At 33.6% G+C, this 20,802-nt stretch overlaps 1 protein-coding gene across 1 annotated transcript; it reads left to right on the top strand.

The window, feature by feature from the left end:
* Nucleotides 1-2,883: 2,883 nt before the first annotated feature.
* On the top strand, nt 2,884-4,602 carry LOC139432056 (piggyBac transposable element-derived protein 4-like). Its single transcript, XM_071200393.1, has 2 exons — nt 2,884-3,465; nt 3,598-4,602. The coding sequence occupies exons 1-2, from the start codon at nt 2,884-2,886 to the stop codon at nt 4,600-4,602; spliced, it is 1,587 nt and encodes a 528-aa protein (XP_071056494.1).
* Nucleotides 4,603-20,802: the final 16,200 nt, after the last annotated feature.

Below are 20,802 nucleotides of genomic sequence, written 5' to 3'. Positions count from 1 at the left end.
TCAAATACTAAACAATTTAAACGGAAAGATATAAATTTTAAAAATAGGTATTACACATTTTTCCATTTCATTAATCAAATATAAATACTTGTGAGATTATACAACAACCAATTCGTCTAGTATTTGATCGTTTGGTCAAATACTAATTTTTAATTAAATTTAGAACTACTAGTCTTTGACCGCCTTTATTTTCACAAATAATTAATTAAAGCGGTAATTTTTTAATATAACCAATAGAAAACATTATTAGATCACTGGCAAACAAAAAAAACACTATACATGCAAAAACTTCTGAATAGTACTACCCAAAGCCTACTAGGTATTTCTAGTAACAAAGCCTACTAGAAATACAGGCCGCCGTGTCGTAGGGTAATAAACGCTACGGTCCAACCCGCTCAACGGTTTAAACGCAACTGAGCGTTCCTTCCAAACCGAGTGTAATTCCACAGAAGCTACTCATTGTTCTGTGGTAATTCTTCGAGATTCAATCGTCCCCTCCACTATACGACGGCCTGTATGTCTAGTAGGCTTTGTACTACCTTGTTTGGGCGAATTTCTAAACATAAAAATTACCCTTTTTAGCACGATGTGAATAGGCCGGCAGTTAGCGCAAATTAAACAACAAGAAACTCAAGAACGGTATGGTCGTAGACTTTTTGCGTAGTAGGGGGTGAAGAAGAGACCGGTGGCTATTTATGGACAGATTTATTTTTTTTTAGATATTCCTTAGATCCTTATTTTTTACATTTTTTTACAAGAACGGTCAATTACTGGCGTTTTACCCTAATGGACAAACGATTTCATTAAGTAGCTCTAACTTTAGAACGTTAATATCAACCGAAAACATGAATTGTCCTTTGTCCAAGATGTACAGGGTGGGCAAATTTGGGTGTTATTATAGGCTATCTCAGAAACTACAAGAGATACGAAAAAAGTAGGTGCCATGTCCCGGTCTATTTTTTCGAGACTAACCCAATCCCGCAAACACCAAACCTCTATCTTCTTTTGTTTTTAAGTTATAGCTAAAAAGTCAAACTTTTGTGATTTCAAAAAATGCTCATATTTCATTTATTTTTGAAATTAGAGAAATGGGGTGGATATGTTCTTAAGACACTTTTTTAACTAGAATATACTACCGATGAAAAATTTTAAAAATATTTGTTGATTTTTGAGATACAACACAAAGTTGTCTTGTACCATTGTGCAGGATAAAGTTGGTTTTATACCAACGAATAAAAACTTTGAATTAGTTGATTTAAATTTCTCAGTGTCTTATCCCTGACTTTGTTCACCAATAAAAAATGATTTGTAGATAAAGTTTGTTTATTAAAAATACAAGAAACGTATTAATTAATGAATAATTAAATATGAACAACAACTTCGGGAACTGAACAGTCACAGACTGTGTCATCTTCTTCTACTAAACTTACTGGTTGTAAGTATATTCCCAGTTTTCCCCAACCATGAGATTTAGAAGTTTTTTCATATTAGCAACCATTTCTTTTGAAATTGGGTGAGATAGAGGAAGATTAGGGATCATAAGCTGGGCAGCGGACTTTCCATTGAAATAATGTTTATATGGAATATGGAGCCTTATCTATCATTTTCAAAGAATCGTTTTTTAATTTTATCGCTTTATGTATTTAAAGATAATGAGGAATTTTTAAGCGGGAAAGTCGTTTCGAAAAATTCATGAATGAAATGATCAGTAAACTCACGTTACTATAGTAACTAACAAGGGAAGTATCAGAACTGTCCCTCACCGATTTTGTTGAAATTTGGTACAGCGATAGTATGGCTAAAAATAAGGTTCACGTATTTTTTTATACGTGCTAATAAAGCCCCTGGGGCGAGTTATAAGGGTTGGAAATCGGAGCGAAATATATATATTCGCTTATAGGCTGAAAACGAAAACAGCTATCGAAACGTACACTGATATTCATTTTCAAAGAGCTTTCCATTGATATATCACACATATATCTGAGGGCTTCAGGGGGTAAACTAGTAGTAAACCCCTAGTTTTTTGGAATATCTTAAAAACTACCCTGTCGATTTTGGCGATATTATGTATGCTTATAGTACGTTTAAAAATATTAATGACGTGTTTTTTCTTATTTGCCTCTGACCATCCCCTGCAAAGTTACGGGGTACGCTAGATAACACCTTTCCTTAAGACTAATGTGATAAACTGTTACACTTTTGAACAATATTTTGAAGAAAACCATTAATTAGATGTAAATTAAGATTTAGACAGTAAAATGAACCCTATACGATATTAAGGGTTAACTAACCTAACCCCAAAAATAATTTTTTTTTCGGAAAATTGTTTGTCGATTTTGGTGCAATTTACCACGATGATTTTTTTATACGTTAGGTAGTACTATTGTAAGAACTTACAAGGGTTAGAAGTTTGGGGTAGAAAATATATTTTCGCTAATAACTTTCATACTCCTACAGAAAAAGCTTTTTTATTCTTATTCTATTTAAATAACACAAAAGTTAGGATAATTATATAAATATTTATTAATAATGAGTTAAAAAGTAACTGACAAAAGAATGGTTGACTATCACAAATTGTATTCTATATTGTTAGTTTAGTTTTTTTTAAATTTATTTTTATTTAACACGTTCAACCCCGAGCTCGAAATGGCCATTCGGCCCCTGGGACCACGGATTAGAAATAATATTATTAAATAAATATTTTTTTTATAGTGTATTATTTTATTTTTACCCTTATTTTTCCTTTTTTACCGATTTTTTGTATTTTTTTTTTAGTGCCCACCAGTGGGCTCGTTGTCCCACGATGAAATTTACATCGTAGGACCGAATGCCTACCGGTGGGCACACATTTTATTTTTCGTTTGTTTCAGATTCTAAGCAATAATGGCACGAAGAAGAGCTCTTACAGAAGCAGAATTGGCCTTCGAAGCGGAAAATTTGACTGATTTTGATGCTTCAGATTTCTCCGATGACTCCATTGCAGACCCTACTTTCTCCCAAAATCAAAGCTCCAGTTCTAGTGGAGATGAAGGAGATAAAGAAGTTAAATCATCGGATGTTGAGAACGAGGACGAAGCTGCTGAAGTTGTTCCTTTAGCTGATATTTTACCAGAGAGGAGGTGGGAACCTGTGGCAGGAGACAGAAAGACATTTCCTTTTTCTGCTGTAAAGACAGGTGTTCCTACAGATCTTATACAGAAACTTCATGGAGCATCTCCTGTAGTATATTTTGTGCATTTCATAGACGATGATGTAATATCGGTGTTGGTAGAAGAAACTAATAGATATGCTGCACAGAAAAATGCAACAGGAGCTGGAACTCCCAGACTCAATAAATGGACTAACACTGATCCTGCAGAGATGCGAAAATTTCTAGGCATCGTCATTTGGATGGGACTAATGCATTTGCCTAAACTAAGAGACTACTGGTGCACGAAAAGAATGTATGAAAACGGAATTCGAAAAGTAATGAGCTGCAATAGATTTGAGTTGTTGCTGATGATGTTTCATTTATCAAATAATGAGGAACTCATAAACCCAGAAGACAGGCTTCACAAAATTTAAAAATTTTTGAATATGCTCGAAAAAAATTTCAAGGAATCCTATTATCCCGAAGAAGAAGTGTGTATTGACGAAAGCAACGTCCCATTTCGGGGACGTATATACTTTCAACAATATCTTCCTAACAAAAGATACAAATACGGCATAAAAGTTTTCAAACTTTGTGTCAATGGAGGATACACTTGGTCGTTCAAAGTCTACACAGGAAAAGAGCGAGTACAAGAAATATCTGTTTCCGAGAAAATTGTGAAAGAACTAATGAATGGACTACTGGATACAGGTAGAACTCTGTATACAGACAATTGGTATACAAGCGTCTCGCTTTCTGAAAACCTAATCCAGCGGCAAACACATCTGGTCGGAACCCTAAGATCTAATAGAAAAAATAATCCCCCAGATGTGGTGAAAGCAAAATTGAGAAGAGGTGAAGTCGTAGCCCAACAAAATCAAAATAAAACCGTAGTCTGCAAATGGAAAGACAAACGCGATGTTTTGATGCTGTCTACCAAACATGATGACTCCATGGTTACAGTACATCGAAGGGGACAAGATGTTCATAAACCTACAATGGTGGTTGAATATAACAAAGGGAAGGCTTTTGTTGACCACTCCGACCAGATGGCAGCATATGCACCATATGTGAGAAGAACTGTCAAGTGGTATAAAAGACTGGTTTTTCATTTTATCACATCGACCGCTATGGTAAATGCTTTGCATTTGTACAACAAAGTAAACAACAAGAGAATGGGCATCACGGAATTCAAAGAAGCTATCGTCGAAGCTCTAGTTTACCAAGATGATAATCCTAGAGTATCAAGACCTTCCAGTTCCAAGCCAAGACACTTCCTGAAAGAATATGAGTGTCAAAAAAGGGTTACCAGAAAAAGGTGCAATCCGTGTTATAAAACTATGTCCCAACGACGAGATCCAGCGTATGCCCGTAAAAACGCGAAAAAAATCAATACATATTGTGATTCGTGTGAACTACCAATGTGCCTGGAATGCTTCCAGAAGCATTTAGAAACTGTTTCTTTAGAATAAGCCAAATAAGCTCTTTTACTGTTTTTATAAGAATATAATTTTATTATTGTTGTGCCTTTGAAATATTGCACAAACGTAAATGAAAATATATTCTAATATAGAAAACGACTACAAACTAATAAACTGAACAGTTTTCGAAATCGAAAAATCGAAATAATGTAAATAAAAAAAAATAATGTAAATGAAAACTTGAAAACTTATTATAGTTTGAAAGACTGAAAATGCTCACCGGTGGGCACATGGGGCTGAATGTGTTAAAAGGGGTTTTAGGGGTTAAAATTTTAGGGGTTAAAACCGTGGTCCAGTCGGTGTCATCGACAACACATAGCTACACAATTCAACCCATCATATCTGGAAATGGAAAGCTACTTTCTCCTCTTTTCATTGTTTTAAAAGAATCCTCTGGTACGTTTGGACCGAGGGTAATAAATACAATGTTCAAAGCAGATAACATATTCGTTTTGGCAAACTGACTTCAAAGTCCGGTAAACTGACTTCTGCTCATATGAAAAATTGGCTACAAAATGTCTATTTCCCAAACACCGGACCCAAATCATTACTATTACTAGATTCTTGTAGACAATAGGTCAAATTCAACCCCTTTATGTATTTGGTTTTAGAATATGGGAAAATTTCATTAGAAGATTTTCTGATCAAGTTATTCTCTACCAGTACGATGTCAATTTGCATCAGTGAGATAATATTTTAAAATTGCAATCCTTAACGCATAACCAGTTGTCTTTCCCACGATTTATTAATGTTTTTAAATACGCCTGGTTTGTATCTGGATATACATATAGAGGAAAGACCAGAACAGTTTGAAAATCCCGGGGAGGTTTGCTTTTCAAATGAAAAATCTACGTGCGATATCTGTGGAGATATAGCTGTTATAACTTGTGCATGGTGTAAACAATCGTTGTGTTTAAAACATTTTTTCCATGATTTTCATTATTGCCAACAATATATTGAATAAAAAAAGTAAAAAGAAAGAAATTAAATTAATAATGTAGAATACAATTTGTGATCGTCAACCATTCTTTTGTCAGTTACTTTTTAACTCATTATTAATAAATATTTATAAAATTATCCTAACTTTTGTGTTATTTAAATAGAATAAGGATAAAAAACATTTTTCTGTAGGAGTATGAAAGTTATTACTGAAAATATATTTTCTACCCCAAACTTCTAACCCTTGTAAGTTCTTACAATAGTACTACCTAACGTATAAAAAAATCATCGTGGGAAATTGCACCAAAATCGACAAACAATTTTCGCAAAAAAGATTAATTTTTGGGGTGGTTAGGGTAGTTAACCCCAGCCACCCCTTAATGTCATATAGGGTTTATTTTACTGCGTAAATCTTAATTTACAACTAATTTATGGTTTTCTTCAAAATATTGTTCAAAAGTGTTACAGTTTATCACATTATTCTTAAGGAAAGGGGTTATCTATCATACCTCGTAATTTTGCAGGGGATGGTCAGAGACAAATAAGAAAAAACACGTCATTAATATTTTTAAACGTACTATAAGGACACATAATATCGCCAAAATCGACAGAGTAGTTTTTAAAATATTCCAAAAAACTAGGGGTAGTTTACCACCTGAAGCCCTCAGATATATGTGTGATATATCAATGGAAAGCTCTTTGAAAATGAATATCAGTTTACATTTACCACATTTCGATAGCTATTTTCGTTCTCAGAATATAAGCGAATATATATATGTATTTCGCCCCGATTTCCAACCCTTATAACTCGTCCCAGGGGCTTTATTAGCACGTATACAAAAATACGTAAACCTTATTTTTGGCCATACTATCGCTGTACCAAATTTCAACAAAATCGGTGAGGGACAGTTCTGATACTTCCCTTGTAAGTGGCATTTAATATTTTCCTCGCCTACTATAATTAAAATTTTGAATATTAATCTTTAATATTTTAGAATTAAAAAATAACGCTTATTTTCCCCAAATACACCATACAACTTTGTCTTGTATCTCAAAAATCATCAAATATTTTTAAAATTTTTCAACGGCAGTATGTTCTACTTAAAAAAATGTCTTAAGAACGTATCAACTCCATTTCTCTAATTTCAAAAATAAACGAAATATGAGCATTTTTAGAAATCATGAAAATTAGACTTTTTGGCTATAACTTAAAAACAAAAGAAGATAGATGTTTGGTGTTTGCGGGATTGGGTTAGTCTCGAAAAAAGAGACCGGGACATGGCACCTACTTTTTTCGTATCTCTTATAGTTTCTGAGATAGCCTATAATAACACCCAAATTTGCCCACCTTGTACACAAGTTCATGGGTTGCAGTTTATTGCATAGATTCTCTGGCATTTACTTTTTTTAAAGACCACGAAGACATATATTACATCGACACAATATCCGTCCAAATTTTGTTTTGCAGATCAGATAAAGAATTCGTCTAAATTTGTACCTGTTATAAAACCACTTAAAGAAATCCGTTTTATTCTGTTGCCCCACAATTGTAACAACAATCATTGGATATTAATTATATTAGATTTAAGAAATAATAGAAAAATAACTTCTTCCTTGCTTGTTTATTAAACTTTCTCGGTACCGGTTTCGACTAAACAGTCATCCTCAGCCGAGTCTACATATATGTTAAAAATATTTTACATAAAAAACTTATTTCTATAATTAATACACTTATGGTCAAATAAATCTAATTATGAAACATTGAGCACACCATCATCATTATGAAATAAATCATGTAGAAAAATTTTAGTGAAAATAATGGAAGGTATATTAGCTTTCTCAAAAAATATATCAAACAATCAAATCCAAAGAAGAGGGATTCAAAATCCAAAATGGGGTTATGTTATGTTGTGTGAGAGAAGTAATATTAAAATAAATGTAAAACATGAAAAAACAGCAAAATGTGACCAATTACGTGATGAAGTAAAAAGATAAAAACACTTTAATAAACAGATGTTAACAGATTAAAAATGAAAACTTAAACCAAACGGACATGACATGATAACAAAACGATAAGACGATGACATATGAAGTTGGTGAAGAAAATACGGAAGACGGAGGATGGAGTATGCGCGATAAAAATAAAACTGACATGCATGTCAGATAGCGGGAATATATAAAATTGTGTATATTTATAAATTTTGGAGAACGTTAAAAAGGGGTGTAAACTTTAAATCTAATTGATCATTGAACAACGTATACTTATCATTTTTTGAAAATTTAGTTATTTCACATGCCTCCAAAAGGTCCATTTTGAAACCTTTATCAACCCTATGTAGTAATTTAATATTTAACTACTATCTTCCAAATTACAACCTTTATTACTCAAATAGTAGATTTAATCACAACGATGGGGTTATTGCTTACATTAAATGTAACTTAAAGTGTGAGGTTGATTTACACTCAGTTGGCAATTTAATAATTATGAAATTGAACATTATTTTATCTGGTACTATAAAAGCTTCAATAAGTTGTTTCTATAGACCACCATCATTAGACTGTTATGAGTTTTTGAGAAGTTTTGAGGATTACTTGAGTGGCTGTTGTGTTAAATCCCTAGAATTGATCGTGGGCGATTTAAATTTTAACCTTCTCGACTCTGCTTCTGATGTCGTCGTTACTTACTCTAATCTTCTAGCGCAAAACGGTTTCAAATCTTATATAAATAGACCAACTCGTGTAGAGCTTAATTCAAGTACCTGTATAGACCATATGTTTCTTAAATCTAACCTTGCTGACGATAACATTCTGCCACTAGTCCTCTATCAAAAAATAACCGATCACTATCCGATTTTTATACAGCTATGTTTTAAAGATGCACAGGTGAGGAGTCCTACCAAGAGGGTCGCGTATCAGACGGATACAACTAAATCATTTTTAAATTATAATACTTTGCAGAACAGATTAAAGAACATTAACTGGTCGACTCATTTAGTTGGAAATATTGATGAATGCATAAATAATTTAGAAAGTGTTATAAAAGATGAAATAAAGAAAGCTATGGTCAATAGAAAAATAAATTTCAAATGTCGGAAACGTAAACCATGGATATCAAACGGCTTGGTTGTGTCAATTTCGGTTAGGGATAAATTATTTAGACAAATCATATTGAATCCACAAAATCAACAATTAATAGAACTTTATAAATATTACAAGTCCACTATACCCATACTAATTCAATCATTAAAGTTAAATTATTACGAAAAGTTGGCATTGCAGGTTAATAAAAACGGCGGAAAGATGTGGAAGTTGTCCGAATCTATATTAAACAAGGAAAAACGTTGTGAGTCACCTGTACAATTAACTGTGTCTGGTCAAAAGCTTTTGGCTGATAGTGATATTGCCAATGCATTCAATGACCATTTTCTCAATGTACACAACATTAATACTATGGTTCAAACCTATCCAGAATTCGATATCACATCAATTGTTCCGCGTAACAGCCACTCGATTTTTATTACTCCAACATCTAAGAACAAAGTAGAAAGGGTAATCAATAACTTAAAAAATAAGTTAAGTTCTGGGCATGATACTCTGAGCGCAACCGTTTTAAAAAGGATAGCACATGAAATTTCTGAACCACTTAGTATTGTTTATAACAGGATAATAGATGAGGGGCACTTTCCTCGTAGTCTTAAAAAATCAGTTGTCAAACCTTTATTTAAAAAAGGGTCCGCAGAGGATGTAAACAATTATCGTCCGATCTCACTCATTACCAGCTTCGCAAAAATTTTAGAGAAAATAATTTATGTGAGGTTAAATGACTTTTTAGAGAAGCATAAAATTTTATCTGATTTTCAATTTGGTTTTAGAAAGGGGAGGGGTGCCTCTGATGCTATAGCTGAACTAACGGGGATGATCTACGAATCATTAGATAATTCTAAGCATGCTATGGCAATATTTTTAGACTTAAGAAAGGCATTTGATTCTGTGAATCATGCTCTGTTACTTGACAAATTGGAGCACTACGGTGTGAGGGGGTTACCCCTCAAGCTGTTCCAATCTTACTTGCGAGAACGAGAACAGGTGGTTCAGATAAATTCTATGAAGAGTTCCCCAGGAGAAATGTCTTGCGGAGTACCACAAGGCACAGTCCTCGGACCCATTTTATTTCTGCTGTACATAAATGATTTGTTGGCGTTACCTTTATATGGGAAAATGGTTTCTTTTGCGGATGATACTGCACTTTACTTTGATGGAACGGACTGGGGGCAGGTGGAACGAGCGGGTGTGGTTGATATGATTAAGATTACGCGTTGGCTTTACACAAATCGTTTGACTATGAACTACGAGAAAACTCATTTTCTAACTTTTTCTACCTATCAAAACACACAACCAACAAATATAGAACACCTTACAATACATGACGCTACCTGTACCTGCTCGTCTCCGACCTGTAGGTGTCCAAAAATATCTAAAACCTATTCAGTAAAGTATCTTGGCGTAATAATGGACCAATTCATGAGGTGGGATAAACATGTGACCAGTACATGTAAACGATTAAGATCAGTACTATTTCTATTAAAAAAATTAGCACCACATGTCACTTCATCTTTTCTAAGAACTTATTATTATACAATGGCGGAATCTATTATCCGTTACGGTCTTATTGCATGGGGTGGTACTGCGAATATTCATTTAGAAAAAATTATAGTCATGCAGAAGTTGATAGTAAAAGCCATGCTAAGTGTGCCTAAAAATTATCCCACTGAGTCAGTTTACGAGGCTTCACAACTGCTATCTGTTCCTCTATTATATATAAGTCTTGTCTTGGATAGGATATTTGGCGGTAAAGAGTTGCTGAGCGATATGGATCATGCACAGAATACTAGATCTAAAAATTATATGTCTGTGCGGTTGACTCGTGTGCGTAAAACAGTCGGACAGCGATCCTTCAGGTATTTTTCCCCTAAAATATATAATAAGTTTATGAGATATGCACTTGAAAATGGTTTGTCATTGGGTCCAACCAACCTTAAATCTTCAATCAGAGCATGGCTTCAAACTATTAAGGGCACAAACCTCTCAGCCATTTTGGATTTAACTTGATTTGAGTGATTTTTTGTTTTTTGTTTTCCATATATATATGTATATATATACAGTGCTAGCGTAAAGTAACCCCCCCCCTGTTTAACTTCCGAACAAATTGAGATATCAATATGAACAAAAAAACTTCAGTTTCTATATTTTATCAGCACAAATATTTTCTTATGGAAAATTTTGCCATCACTTTTAGTTTTTCCGGCAAATAGATTAACTTTGTGTTTTTAAATGGAACACCCAGTATATTATGGTATCTTCCGAAAGATGAAAACAATACGAATCCAACGGTACCTCACAATCAAATATCGGTTTATTAGTTTTTCGCATAAAAATTAAACAAAATGCGGAATTTTGCCGGAAAAACCAACGTATCTTCGTCGACTACCTGTCGAAATGCAATCGGCCAGGTAAATGGTGGACGGTAGGTTAACGGTCGGTATACGCTCGAGCTAAGACGGATTTAAAATTGCAAGTTCAATTACTTATTTTTTTTAGAAATGAAATAAAAGTTGGGTGGGAGTATATTAAATTTATGAATTAATCATATTTTATCAAAAAATATTTATAAAGAAAAAAAGTCAATATAAGAAATGAAATTTTCTTATTAAAGATTTTGCTAGTATAGGTAACGGTTGAAAAATTTGCTTAATGTTGTTATTGAATAATAAAAGAATTTTTTATTTATTAAGAATCAACTATTAAGTAAATTGTTCGATATGATTACCTTGAACTTCTAGGCAGTGGTACCATCTTTGTAGTGTTTCCTCTCTCACACGGCTTAACATGTGATGATCAATATTTTGGCAGAAGTCAATAATTTTTTGTTTTAAATCCTCAATACTACCCAACGGAATTTCATATACCTTGGATTTTAAATAACCCCATAAAAAGAAATCTAAAGGTGTCAGATCTGGTGATCTTGCTGTCCATTAAAATTTTTATCAAGATAATTTCGTACCATTGGCGCATAATGTGGAGGTGCTCCGTCTTGATGAAACACTAGTTCCATTTCAAAATCGTCAGGATTCCGTTGTACAATTTGTAAAAGCCTTGAAAAAAAAACATTTACTTTCTAATGAAATTGAGTGATAACTTCACGATATTCATGTGGATTAACATCACGCCGATGCAATTTTCCACCCAAAAAGAAAGTACATTCATCACTGAAACAAATATGTTTTAAGTATAATCGATTTCGTTCAACCATATTTGTCATTAGCTCACAAAATTCTGTTCTATATCAGGGTCATCTTCTGTTAATTCATGAAGCATTTTTATTTAAAATGGATGATATTTATTCTTCTTTAAGTATTTCCACGTCGTCCAACAACGACGCGGAAATATTTAACACATCACACGTTGATGCGATAGCAGCAGACGACATCATGGGCGCATTAAATACTTCTGTTAATATCTGACGACCAGTTCTTTTGCGGTCTTCGACGCTTCCAGTTTCCAAAAACTTATTCACAAGTTCTCTTAAATATTTTCGACTAATTGGATGTTCAGGAAATCGTTCCTTAAATTGTCGCTCTGTTTCATGTAGATTTCTGTCAGCACGAGCGAATATTAAAATTGCTTCGATATTGTGCTCTAAACTCCTTCTAGCCATTTTGATCTCGCCTTTCTTTGGTTATACTTGGTCGGGTAGAATTCAAAGATAGAAATGAAGGAAAATATTTGCATGTTGCCTTAAATACAAAATTTCAAAGTACCTACAAACTTTAAAATTGTAGTTATGACAATTTTTTCTTAGAAGTTTTAAAAAGAACTTTCTTTTTATCCTTTTCTTGTATTGATTGTTTCATAAAAACATTCTAAAAGAATTGCTGATTTAACCCTGCTTAACCCGAGCGTAGACCGACCTTTAACTGACCGTCCACCATTTATCTGGTCCATTGTATCTCGACAGGTAGTCAACGAATATACGTTGGTTTTTCCGGCGAAATTCCGCATTTTGTTTAATTTTTATGCAAAAAACTAATAAAGCGATATTTGATTGTGAGGTATCGTTGAATTCGTATTGTTTTATTCATTCGAAAGATACCATAATATACTGGGTGTTCCATTTAAAAAAACAAAGCTGTTCCATTTTCCGGAAAAACTAAAAGTGATACCAAAATTTTCCATAAGAAAATATTTGTGCTGATAAAATATAGAAACTGACGTTTTTTTGTTCATATTGATATCTCAATCTGTTCAGAAGTTAAACAGGGGGGGGGTTACTTTACGCTAGCACTGTATATATATACGTATTTATGTTTCTTAATTGATAAAATATAAAAATATTATCATTTTGGTTTTGTTTTCCTAAAGTATTTAAACTATTTAATTAATCAGTGCGTGCTGGCGTTGTAAATTGTAAAACCACGCGCAACACTGCTATACAGCAGAGTTAGTGGTGTATATCTTGTGCACTCAACATGCCAGTCTAATTTATTATATTTAATGGTAAAAATTTTGTTTTGCTTTTTTTTTTATTTTTTTCGTTTTTGCTTTGAGTTGCATGAGATGCTCCTTTTGTTGTATTAGTGTAAAATATAAAATGTAAAATGTAGAAATAAAGGGCTATAATAATAATAATAATATTTTTAAAATCAATTTTATGCCCTGAACTGATTGAATGCTTATAAACATTGGATGTGATTTTATATCCATGCTCACTTATTCTACTACCCAACTTTCGTCCCGTTTGACGGGGTGAGTTTTCTTCCATGTTTAGTATAGAGATCTTGAAAACTAGCGGAGATAGAGAGACGATTAAATAGGGAAAGAATTGTAGTTTCATGAACTCAATTTAATGAGCTTTTTGTTTTTTGAATAAAATGCATGGCTAACTAGATATCTCGAAAAAACTGTTTTGTTGTTATATCGTTAGATACCTATGGCTCCGCTGTTATTGATTTTAGGAAAAATGTGTAAAGGAAAAATGTGTAGGGTATTACATCTTTAATAAAGCAGTCTAACTGATTTTTTTATTTAACCCTTGAATAGACGCGTTTGGGACTGGTAGTCCCACGCCTTATCATTTCTGTAATTACGTAAAAACTATTACAGCTTTACGTAAAAACTATTACAGCTACGGCACTGTGGATTTTTGAGATTTCAAAATGATGTTTTAGGAACCCTTTACATGAGTTTCTAACGAAGGCTCAGTTTTATTACTTTGTAAACACTCAAACAATGCCGAGCGTACATGATTGAAATGACTGAAAATCCCAGCGCGTGTATTTACGTCTCCTTTTTTCTACGAACGTTGATCCGGTAGTTCACGCACATACTCGGTAGTTTTATTGTTTAGATATATCCTTTTTATTTATGTGTTAGTAAATTGTTTAGTTGTGTATTTCTAATAAGTATCAATTTTATATAAAAATAAGAATAAAAATATATTGATCCGTTTTTGTGTTGCATTCATGCACGTATCCCATCGGGGGATTTACTTCTGTTATTCGACGGATGAACAACTCACGCACATATTTAATAGTTTCCTTATAGAATAGACAACTTTTTTGGTTTATTGTTAGCAAGTGTATAAGAATGGACAAAAAGCGTTGTTATGACTTTGGTAATGCCGCTGATGTAGATCAGCTAAATCGCTTAGTTTTTAAAGAAATTGGCGAGAATGTGACTTTACCGGATGACGATTTCAAAGAATCAGATGATTCAGAAACTGAAGATAACATTGAACAGAGACCTGTTGATTCTGATACGGATCATGACATGGACGATGATGATGAAAAGGAGATAAACTTTTGGTAGGTAAAGATGGAACACAATGGAAAACGACACCATGGAAACGAACTCGGGCACCATATAATGTTTTAGTAAAATTACCCGGCGTAGTAGGTAGATTTGCAAAAGACGCTAAAAGCGAACAAGATTGTTGAAAGTTATTTTTTGATAATAATATATTGAGCATCATAGTTGACAGTACAAATAAGTACATATTGAATATAAAAGAAAAATTTGTCCGCGATCGAGATTGCAACCCCACTGACATTATTGAAATTGAAGCTTTACTGGGGTTGTTATACTTGGCAGGAGTTTTTCGAGGCGGTCACCAAAATATTTGTGATTTTTGGGCAACTGATGGCTTACGACTCGACATCTTTAGAATGGTTATGTCAATTTCATGATTTCGTTTCCTTATGCGATGCATCCGATTTGATGACCGATCTATACGACAAAGAAGGTGTGAAACTGACAAGTTAGCGGCAGTTCGTAAAATCTTTGTTTTATTTATTGAGAACTGCAAATTACATTACAATTTAGGCGAAAACGTCACTATTGATGAGATGCTTCCAGCATTTCGTGGTCATTGTGGTTTCCGGCAATATATATCGTCAAAGCCAACAAAATATGGTATAAAAATCTTTTGTCTTGCTGACGCAAAACTTTTTTATACAGCCAACATGGAGATCTATTGCGGCCAACAACCTGACGGACCTTACAAAAAAAGTAATTCTGCGGAAGATATTATCATGCGAATTTCAGAGTCAATTTATGGAAGCGGAAGAAACATTACCGCAGACAATTGATTTAGAAGTTTGAAACTTGTAAAAGTTTTGGAAAAGAAGAAAATATCATACGTTGGAACTGTCCGAAAAAACAAGAGAGAATTACCACCAAGTTTTGCTTTGCCAAAACGTAGAGCACAGTATGACAGCATTTTCGGGTACACAAGAAACGAAACCCTTGTCTCCTACGTACCAAAGAAGGGTAAGACTATTGTATTGCTATGCAGCTTGCATACGTCAAACAATGAAGTGGCAACTAATAGACAACGGAAACCGGAAATTATCAAATACTATAATAGTACAAAATCTGGAGTAGATGTAGTGGACAAATTGTGCTACGTACAACGTTGCTAGAGCAACAAAAATTGAGCTGTTTTCTGCTATGGGACTGATAGTCCCAGTACGTGTATTGGCGTTACATATACAGGCGGGTCTACCCAAGGGTTAAGCTATAATTTTTGAGTTATGACACAAACTTGTAATTTTTCTAATGGAAACCGTAGTTGGCCATGACTTTATAAATAATGCCTTTTCTCAACGAGTCTAACGATATACCACTTGACATAGATATTTTTATTAATAAATAAATTATAGCCATTTATTCTTTTAATTTGAATACTCTTCAGGTAGTATGCTATGGAAACAATTGATAGATACGTTTGCAAACGTAAGTTTCCATGATTTCGTATCGCTAGCTTAATAAGTGGTGGTCCCCCGTCGCGCTGAAATCATTTAAACAAATGACGTGTCTGCAGGAGCAATCCATCCAACATATTACTGAACTCGTTCTGTAGAAAGTGATGATAACGATCTCCGTTTAATGTATCATAAAAAAATGTACGGACCAAGAATTCTTGAACAAATGACACCGCACCAAACATTAAATCCAAACTTAACTTGAGGTCTTCTCTCTTAGTATGGATTTGAATATTTTAGAATTGGGTGTTTTCGAATAAAGTGGATCTAATGTTATATTAATTTTTCTTATTAAATTTTTAATGATATGAATTGGGAATTTATTGTACTTTGCTAACTCAAAAATATGGTTAAATTCCTTTGTTCGGTTATAAAGGGTATTTAAACCATCACTCCCATAGCTTTTTCTACTAAAAAAATCTTTGCTTATTATAATGTTGCTCTTTCTTTTTCCAATAATAGTTCAATTGATAAATTATTGTCTAATTACCATTTTAATGATTACAACATTGAGAATGAGACTGGAATTTATTTGATCAGTTGCTCTAATTGTAACGCTATACAATATGTCTCCGGATCGCGTTACAAAGAGGAAAAAAAATTTTATTACTGATTTTTCAAACTTATCTCAGCATAAATAATGCGTCGGATATGTTCAAACTACTAAATCGCACGAATTTTATACTCTAACTATAGAAGTTAACAAATTATTCCCATTTTTTATGTAATGTTTTTTAAGTATATGGTGTTCTCAATGTTTCATAATTAGATTTATTTGACCGTAAGTGTATTAATTATAGAAATAAGTTTTTTATGTAAAATATTTTTTAACATATATGTAGATTCGGCTGAGGATGACTGTTTAGTCGAAACTAGTCGAAAAATTTTTCTTTTATTTCTTAATTATATATAAATCTTGCAACATGGATTCTATCACATATATTAGATTTGACTACTAACTCTATTTGTATTTTGAATCCTGGTAAATTATAAAAAGGGTTAAAAGACTATTTTCCACTAGAGACCGTCTACACCTACACGAAGACAAACTAAATGCTAGGAAGTGGAAACTAACAATAATAGCATATCCTACCCAAGAGACTGAGGGATTCAATCAATTGTGGATTCTATGTTATATGGTACATGATGGTTTTGCAAAAAAATGAGACACTGCAATATTTATAAACATCATTATTACAAAGTAATTTTAATCCTGACCTTTTCAGAATTTCTTTACAAAATGTTTTATTACTGTCATCTCACGTTATGTATGATAAATGTTTTAAAAGTAGTATAGGATCAGAAGAAAATTATGTAGGCTGCAACTTATGTAACAGATGGTTACATATAGATCGTTGCTCGAACATATCTAATGTAATTTCTATAGATACCATTAAAGTTGGCAACTTTGTTTATAGTTGCCCATCATGTCAACACTATAAAGCAGGTTTATTCAACACATCAAGTACAATTAAAAATGTTGCGTTGGAATATGTCTCTAAAATATTTTGTTATTCATTATAAAAACGAGTTACAAGAAATATACAATACAAGAGATACAAACGATTTTTGTGAGCGGTACCGTTCTGTTGATAAACCAGAGTACCATTTGAAATGGGATATGTTAACTCCGTTTATATCATTTAGTGCAGCAGTCTATAATGTCAACAGCCAATATAGCAGACAAAGCATTTGTGAAATATGTTCTTCTAGGATTTCTGAATTTAAAAATTATACGTAAATATTACGGAATGAACAACGAAGCAAGCTTGTTTGAGCAATATAAAACGCTTTATATTACGGAAACGTATCATGTTTATCCAGATCACTACACATTAGATCAAATTCAGTTTTAATTACAATTATTTATATATACAATTATTATTACACACCCCTTTTATCAACATAATTTCCGCGTGTCTCATAGATAATATATGTTATTCGAAACGTTATTTTCGATCTTTGGACTGAATTTGGAAATGTCACAAAATTTTTGGACAAAGTTATGAATTTGTTACGCATTTCGGGGGTGATTTCGACCCTTTATCCTCTGAATTTTCGGGTGGTGCTTAAATATGTTATTCGAAATAGTGATTTTGATATTTGGAGAGAACTTAATGGATCATCAAGCTTTTTCAATACAAATATGAATTTTTCACATATTAAAAGGGTCCGTTGTGAAAATGTGAATTTCGTTTCTGAATCCGTTGCTAACTTCAACGACATCACTTGATATATTTCATTTATCTAAGATATTAGCGTAATGCGCTCCAATCTTCCCAACATCAGTTTTGACATTGACTGCATGATTAATATTTTTTGTTATATAAATTGATTCCAAATTTTTTCGTGTCATGGTATTATTATTTGTAATAAGTATTTTGGGGTTTTCAAAGTCAAACTTATGGTTTAATAATACAGCATGAGGACACAATGCTGTTTTATTATTAATTTTAATCAGTTTTGAATCGCATTGATGTTGTTGAATTCGTTTTTTTAGGTGTTGTTTTGATTCTCCAATATACACTTTATCACAGTTGGTACAATTTAATAGATGTAAACGGTATCGATTTTATCTATCGTTTTAATTCTGTCTTTCATATTTGAAATCAATGTATTAATTTTATTGTCATTATATTTTGCAAATTTAATTTCTTCAAAATCATAATCTCTAAATACTGAACTTATTTTATTCGTTAATGATGGTATGTATTTAATCTTACAAAACTTGTTCAAATTTGTTACTTTACTTGTTTCATCATTTATATTTCTACTATCTCGTTCAATCTGATTCTTTCGATTATGTCTATGGAAATATTGTGTAATTAATGATTGGCCTTCTATTTTTTCTTTTGTTTTGCTTCTCAAAAAATATTCTCTATTACATGGTTCTGTGGGTATCGATATATTATGTTAGTAGTTGTATTGTTATCTTGTTTATCACTAGATAGTTTATCTATAGAATTAATTCTATACCAAGCATTATTAATTAATCTTTTAAGGTAGAAGTTTTCTAATAAAATATTATGTAATTGTTTTTTTATTTCACTTAAGAAGGCATTATCTGTAACTGAGATAGCTCTCTTTATGTAATTGTTCATGGTATTAATAATTTGAGACCTTGGGTGGTAAATCCAAAAAAATTTTGCAATCGTCAGCATAAAACAGAAATTTAGAATGTTCGAAACATGCCAGAACATCAATGCAACACAACAACAATGGGGCCGAGGTGGCTTCCTTGGGGAACCCCAGAAGTGACTCGTTGATAAGCAGACACACAATTGCCAATTCGAATAGCCTGGTAACGGTCACTGACGTAGGAACCCAACCACGCTAAAAGACCCGGAGGAATGTCAAGCAGTGACAACTGACAACTTTCTTATTAAGATGTTGTGATCGATTTTATCGAAGGCTTTACTAAAATCGGTGTAGATAGCGTCCACCTGGCAAAATCGGTCGAAAGCACGATGAATAAAATTGGTTATAGGTTATTAAATTGGTCTCAACCGATCTACCAGGCAGAAAGTCATGCTGCTCAACGATCATGAAGGGCTTCAGAATATATAACAATTTAGGGTAAATTATTTTTTCAAAAATTTTTTAAGATACAGACAATCATGAAATAGGGCGATACTGGGATACGTCGCAACGGTTACCAGACTTGAATACAGGGAATACAAATGCTCTCCGCCATTCACTAGGGAATGCACCGGAGCGTAAGGGTAAGGAGAATAAAAGAAATAGGGGCTTTGCTAAACCGGTAGCACAGTTTTTAATAAAACAAGCCGTCAGTTTATCCGGACTAGCTCCAGCCTTCGCATCTACTTCATTAAAAGCACGCAAAACACCCTCCTCACCAAACCAGGGCGCAAAACCCCCAATGGGCATAACTAAGGGACTAAGGAACGGAGGGGTTACCATAAAAAAAAACAGAATTAAAATACAGGGCGAATAAAGAACAAATATCCTAAGAATTGTCGGCATGAACACCACGGAACTTCATGCTAGCTGAAATACCGGCACATTCGCCCCTCCGATATTTAACGAAGGACCACAAGCGATCCGGACACTCAATCAGCTGAGATTGAATTGACTTAATGCAGTTATCGTAATCCGATTTAATGAAGGTTTTGGTACGGTTACGTAAAATCGTGAATGTAAGATAATCAGCCCTATCACCAGGTCGGAAATCTGCGTTTAGGTAGCTGCCGATGCGGAACGTGAGCATCAATAAGGTCGTAAATGGTACTATAAAATACATTAACTGCATCATCTACACTACGACCCACCAGTCGATCAGACCAGTTAAGATCTAGAAGGACGTTGTTAAATGCCTCGTAATCGCGCAATTCCTTGGGTCGAGCGCCGATAATAAGAAACTCGACAGCGGGGTGATGGCGATCCAGGCCGACGAGAGGATCTGGACATGATTTAACTTCCTGTATACAAGTTGTGCTATGAAGAATCAGATCTAAAATTTTGAGATTATCATTACTAATATCATTAAATTGCAATAAATTACAATATCGATACGTTGCCAAAAACTCTCCGGAGCGTAGATCACCAGATGGTACCAAATACCCATCGTCCGAACGTTACCATACGATATTGGGTAAATTAAAATCACCAACAATTAAGATTAAATTATCAGGGTACGCAACGCGAATCGGTGACACTTTACGTAAAAAGACCGAAATAGATTCCGGATCCCCGGGGGGCAAGTAGACACAGCAAACAAAAACACGACCAATCGCGCACTCAACGCTCACCCACACATCTTCCGCGTCGGAGTTAAAACAGGAGCCGGCGACGATCGAAGACATTTTCTTACTTCAATCAGAACACCGCCACCGTCCGTCTTGCGTGACATCGTCGAACATCTATCTCGCCGAAAGAGTGTATAGTTCGAACAGAAAAACTCACCATCCGCAAT

This window comes from Onthophagus taurus, chromosome 11 (genome assembly GCF_036711975.1).
Source record: "Onthophagus taurus isolate NC chromosome 11, IU_Otau_3.0, whole genome shotgun sequence".
Classification (NCBI taxonomy): domain Eukaryota; kingdom Metazoa; phylum Arthropoda; class Insecta; order Coleoptera; family Scarabaeidae; genus Onthophagus; species Onthophagus taurus.
Note: the sequence above shows the minus strand (reverse complement) of the source record. Positions and strands in the feature narration are given on the sequence as shown.